We start from the raw sequence: 6,000 nt of genomic DNA on the forward strand, positions 1-6,000 counted from the left end.
CTTTTCATGTTCTTATTGGCCATTTGTATCTTCTTTAGGGAAATGTCTATTCAAATCATTTGCCCATTTTTTTTTTAACAGAGTTTCTTTTTATTTTTAAGTTCTAAGAGTTCTTTATATATTCTGGACACATGTTCCTTATCAGGTATATTGCAAATATTTTTCTCTCATTTTGTGGATTGTCGTTTCATTTTCTTGGTAGTGTCATTTGAATCAGAAAAAAAATTAATTTTGATGAAGCCAAATTGATCTGTTTTCTTTCATTTCTTGTGCTTTAGGTGCCATATCTAAGAAACCACTGCCAAATCCAAGGTCACAGAAACTTACTCCTATTTTTCCTTCTAAGAGTTTTATGGTTTTATCTCTTACATTTAGGTCTATGATCCATTTTGAGCTAATGTTTGTTTATAGTGTGAGGCGTAAGGGTCCAACTAATCTCTTCCAGGCCATGAACGTGTACTGTCTTTCCATTTATTTAGCTCTTCTTTAATTTCTTTCAGTGATCTCTTATAGTTTACAGTGTACAAACCTTGGACTTCTTTTAGATGGTATTATAAATGAAATTGTGTACTTAATTTCATTTTTGAATTGTTCATTGGTAGTATATAGAAATACAGTTGAATTTTTATTTTGATCTTGTATCCTGTAACCTTACTGAATTTGTTTATTATTTTATTGTGTGTGCGTGTGTGTATTCCTTAGGATTTTCTATATGCAAAACCATCTCATCTGTGAATAGAGATAGTTGTACTTCTTTTCCAATCTGGATCTCTTCTATATGTTTTTCTTTCCTAATTGCCCTAACTAAAACCTCCAGTACCATGTTGAATAGACATGGTGTGAGTTGACATCCTTGTTTCTGATCTTAGGGGGGCAACATTCAGTGCTTTACTATTAAGTATGTTGTTAGCTGTTTTTCATAGATGCCCTCTATCAGGTTGAGGAAGTTCTTTCCCTTCTATTCTTAGTTTGTTGAGTGTTTTTACCACTTGCCTTTTTAAACCCTCTTTTTCATCTCTCCCCAACACAGCTGTTCTCTAGAGTCCTTCTAATTTCATTGCTATGTCTAAAAACCTGCGTTGTGTATCTCTGCCGCCTGAGTTTTCGTCCAGAATCCTTTTCTTCTCCATGTTGATGATCCAGATTTTACTAATCCACACTTAACCCTCCTTCCTTAGAACTTCTGAATCTGAAGCATTTAATTTCTTCTACTCAACACATAAGATGAGCAAGTTTCTGATTGGGTGATTCATAGGCCTGTGTCCCTGCTCCACAGTTAGGGTAGGAAACTCCGTGGGTGAGAATCAGGCTTGAACTCTGTCTCCCACAGTGCTTAACCTGGGGAAGTACTAAGTAAATCAGTGAAAAATACTAATAATTGTATTGTGATTTATATCACAGTGTGCCTGTTTTTAAACTTACATTCACTCTCATTTGGTCTTACTGAGTAGGAAGCTGCCTTTGCTCTCCGTTATATCTAAAATAGAACAGAAACGTGGCTCTTTCAGTATGCTAAGGCCATCATGTACTCTGTGAACCTGAGTTGATTTTTTCTCCTCCCCAAGAAGACATTGTGTAGGGTGCTTGGAAAGTCTGAGACTGGTCTAGTGGAAAGGATATAGATGATGGAGAGAGCCCCTTAAACTCTTTTTTTTTTTTTTTGGTAATGTGGCAGGGGGATATTCTGTAAGGGCTTTGAAAAATTATATGTTTTAATTTTGATTAAAGATTCTATAGAAGAATCTCTATCAAATGGGAAATGCAAGACAGAATTTCAAATTCTCATGGACTTTCTGGAGCCATGGAAGCTGGATGAATCCCTGAAACCATGGCCCTAAGATAATTTTTAAATCTTAAACCAAAAATATCCCCTGAAGTCTTAAAACGAAACAATAGCTTAGCTTAACTAGTAAAAAAAGTCTGCCTTGAGCATTATGCTCTTTTAAGAACTAGCTATATGAAATCATATTCTTAACAGTAACTCAAAAGATTATATGGAACCTTGGGGGGCAGTGAGTTTCTGTCAGTGAGGGAGGACAACTCAGAAAAGGCGGGTGAGAGTGGTTGCACAACTCGGAGAATGCAATCAGTGCCACTAAACTTTACATACAGAAACTGTTGAACTGGCATATGTTTTGCTGTGACTGTTCTCAACAACAACAATAAAATAAATAAAAAACTTTTTAAAAATTGTATGTTCTAAACCAAACTAATGTTGGACTTCCTGGGGAAGGAAGTTGGGCTCTAGCCTATTTTTCACGAGCCGCGCAGGTCCCACGTGAGGCTCGTTTAGCATGTCACCCTCGTGGCTGGCATGAGCTCATGGCCTCTCCACCGAGGAAAGCTGGGGAAGTGGGGCCAGCACTTACTGCTGCCCCTGAGCTAATGCCTGCTGGCTCCATGGTAAACATGGGCTTTTTAATAAGCTGGAGACAAAGTGACATTCGGAAGAAACAACATGTCAACAATTTCCTTAATAAATTTTGTACGAACACATTATTTCCACCTAATGGAAATGTAGCTCTCTTAAATAATTGAGAGGCTGTACTCATCAGTGGTGAGTTCAGCTGGGATCTCTGTGAGCTAGTGCAGCCGACAGCCCCTTGAAAGACTGGGTAATTGATATTTTACACAAGTGGCTGGGCTAGTTTTCAGGTGGGCTCTGTGTGATGTCACCCTGCAGTCGCAAAGCAGCTCCACACTGGAAGCTGCGGTTGCAGCCAGTCAGCAGTGCCAGCTCGGTCAGTTTCCCCTTTCTGTGGTTTCATACTGTGCTCACTGACCAACCACTGCATCAGCACTGAAGCCCTTGATTTTAATAAGGGGTGATGGCCGTGAATGTTCAGCGTGCAGCTCAGTTTTATGTCCATATGATAGTAACGTGTGCTGAGGAAACAACCAAAATGTTTGTGAAATGAATGAATGGTGAATGAATGAACAGTCAGTGACAGAAGAAGTGTTAGAGGAGGTTGACGGGAGGCATGCCTAAGTGAGAGACTTTGGTGTGGACTTAGAAGAAAAGATATGTGTGAAGTAAGGGAAGGAATGCTGGGGAAAACATGAAGATAAAAAACACATGTTACTCTCAACACAGACAAGAAGAATTAGACTTCTGTTTTCTCTGATGCCTTCCTAAGGTTTGTTGTTGTGTCAAAAAAAAGGCCTCATAGGCAGTGAGTGGGCTCTTGGCCCTGCCAGCCCTCTGTCCAGGGTGGTCGCTCCCTCAGAACGTTTGCAGTCTCCCCATGGGTGGGAGGAGGAGAGCAAGAGTTCCCTGGCAGGGGCGCTTTGTGCTTCAGCAGTGACGTGCACTGTGTTTTGGCCTCTGTGTACTTGTTAAGGAGCCCTGGTGACACAGTGGTTAAGAGCTTGGCTGCTAACCAAAAGGTCAGGAGTTCGAATCCACCAGCTGTTCTTTGGAAATCCTATGGGGCAGTTCTACTCTGTCCTATAGGTCCGCTGTGAGTCAGAATCGACTCAGTGGGTTAGGGTTTTGATTTGGTGCTTGTTAAGGAGCTACGACCATGACCACAGTGAAGGCTCAAGTTGTTTACTTTTTTTTTTTTTTTTTTTAATTTGCAGGTGGTTCCTGAAATGACTGAGCTGTTGAAGAAAAAATGAATCATGATCATGTCTTAAGAAGGAAAACTGTCGAAGTATTCAGCTGGAATCATGGAAATTCAAGGATATTCTAACACTCATTGGAAAGCTTGGAGAGCTAAATTCTCATCATTTTGGAAAAAAAAAATCTAAGAGATACCAGGATGCTTTTTCTATGGGACTGTTATATTTCTTTTTAATTATTTTTGGTTCCAAACAATTATTTTTTGAAATTTTCTAATTCTATAATAAAATATATAATAAAGCCTTTCCACAGCTTTAAAATTATTATCAGAAATATGCCTGTCTTCTTAAAAAGAATGGGAGTAAAAATTATTCTTTTTGCCTCCCTTGTTCATGGAGAGCTCTGTGTTTTAGGAGAAATTGTAAAGATGCATGTTCCCGCCAGCCTGGTCAACCTAATCTGATTGTGGAAGGGCCTATATCAGAAAAGAATGGAAGTGTGTCGGCAAATTCAGAGTTAAAAATGCATGACCACAGGCGTGGCCATACTCCAGTTTTCATATTCCCATTTAAACATACTCTGGTTTTCAGAAAGCCATGGCTAATGTGACAGAAGCAGACCTGACTTGAACCTAAACCTGCAGAATTTACTTAGTTGGCTAAAGTGAAGTTTAATTTTCCATTCAATTTTAAGGTTTTGTCAGTTTGTAAGAATTTGTGTCAGTAAAGAAGAAGGCGTGGGGACAGAGTGCATGTTTTGGGACAGTATAGTCTCTTTGCAAACAGATAGTTTGTTATAAATGTTTAAAATCCCACTCAGCGAATGCTGTGGTTGTCCTCGCCCTCCTGATCTATTCTTTGTCTCCCTTTGGGCTCCCTTGGAAAAGCAACTGGGCATGTGAGTCAGCGCACGCTGTGGTTACTCTGGCACGCACGCTGCCGCTCTAGGGCACGGCGGAGGTCCGGGCGTCACAGGGACAGAGGGCTGGGGTGGTGCAGGCCCAAGAGCAGAGGCTGCGGCCAGGCCTGTGGGAAGGCATGGGCAGGTGTCTGGGGTCACAGAAGGCCAGGAGTCAGAAGGTAGAATGGAGAGAACTTCCATGATGGACCAGATCTGCAGAATTGGAGTAGCGACCAGGACAAGGAGAATGGCAGGGAAGAGATGGGAGGTGACAGTGATACCTTAGGGATGGTGGTAGAGGGGACCAGCCAGTCCCTTGGTGTAGCCGGCCTGGGGCCCTTCCTCTGCATCTGCTGATGAATTGATCACGTTTTGGTTTGTGTCACAATCAGTTGCTGTGAAACACTTCTAGAAGTGAAGCGTCTCTGGTGTTCCAACCTTCTTTTAATGACGTGAAAGGAGAGCAGTAAAACGATGTCCCTTCACAAGTAGTGTCATTTTACCACGTTCTGTTAGAATCCTGGAATGTCAGAGTTCAGAAATAATCTGGGCCAGTCCCTTGTTGTACAGACAGAGCTACTGAGGCACAGAGATAAGGAAGGTAAACCGACTTCCAAAGCCCTGTGGCTTGAATCACCCTGTGAAACTTCCATATCTTGTGTCTTTGAGGCTCTTCCTAAGGGGCTTCACCTTGCTCAGGGTATAGTCGATATACTTCGCCAACACCATAATTCAAAGGCATCAGTTCTTCAGTCTTCTTTATTCATTGTTCCACTTTCACACACACATAAGGCCTGAAAATACCATGGCTTGGGTCTGGCGTGCCTTAGTCCTCAAACTGACATCTTTGCTTTTTAACACTTTAAGGAGATCTGTTGCAGCAGATTTACCAAAGCAATATGTCGTTTGATTTCTTGATTGCTGCTTCCATGGGCATTGATTGTAGATCTAAGTAAAATGAAACTCTTGAGAACTTCATTATTTTCTCCATTTATCGTGATGTCACTTGCTGGTCCAGTTGTGAGGATTTTTGTTTTCTCTATGTTGAGATGTAATCCATACTGAAGGCTGAAGTCTTTGGTCTTCATCAGTAAGTGCTTCAAGTCCTCTTTACCTTCAGCAAGCGAAGTTATGTCATCTGCATATCAAGGTTGTTAATAAGTCTTTCTCCAATCCTGATGCCACCTCTTCTTGTAGTCCAGCTTCTCAGATTATTTGCACAGCATACAGACTGAATAAATATGATGAAAGAGTACAATGACCCACATCTTTCCTGATGTTAAATCACACAGTATCCCCTTGCACTGTTCGAACAATTAATTGCCTCTTGGTTCAGGTTCCACATGAGCACGATTAAGTGTTCTGAAATTCCCATTCTTCGAAATGTTATCCGTAATTTGTTATGATCTATACAGTCGAATGTCTTTGCATAGTCAATAAAACACAAGTGAACATCTTTTTGGTATTCTCTGCTTTCAGCCAGGATCCATCTGACATCAGCAATGATATCCCTGGTTCCACATCCTCTTCTGAAT

At 41.0% G+C, this 6,000-nt stretch overlaps 1 protein-coding gene across 2 annotated transcripts in view; it reads left to right on the forward strand.

Moving 5' to 3' along the window:
- Window positions 1-3,872, forward strand: part of ETFA (electron transfer flavoprotein subunit alpha) — a 94,652-nt gene extending 90,780 nt beyond the window's left edge. For both annotated transcript variants that reach the window (XM_049852869.1, XM_049852868.1), the window contains one exon: window positions 3,583-3,872. In XM_049852869.1, coding sequence (XP_049708826.1) covers window positions 3,583-3,621 — 39 coding nt within the window. In that variant the 3' untranslated portion in view covers window positions 3,622-3,872. The remainder of the gene's footprint in view (window positions 1-3,582) is intronic.
- The last annotated feature ends 2,128 nt before the right edge of the window (window positions 3,873-6,000 follow it).

Source organism: Elephas maximus, chromosome 13, assembly GCF_024166365.1.
Source record: "Elephas maximus indicus isolate mEleMax1 chromosome 13, mEleMax1 primary haplotype, whole genome shotgun sequence".
NCBI lineage: Eukaryota > Metazoa > Chordata > Mammalia > Proboscidea > Elephantidae > Elephas > Elephas maximus.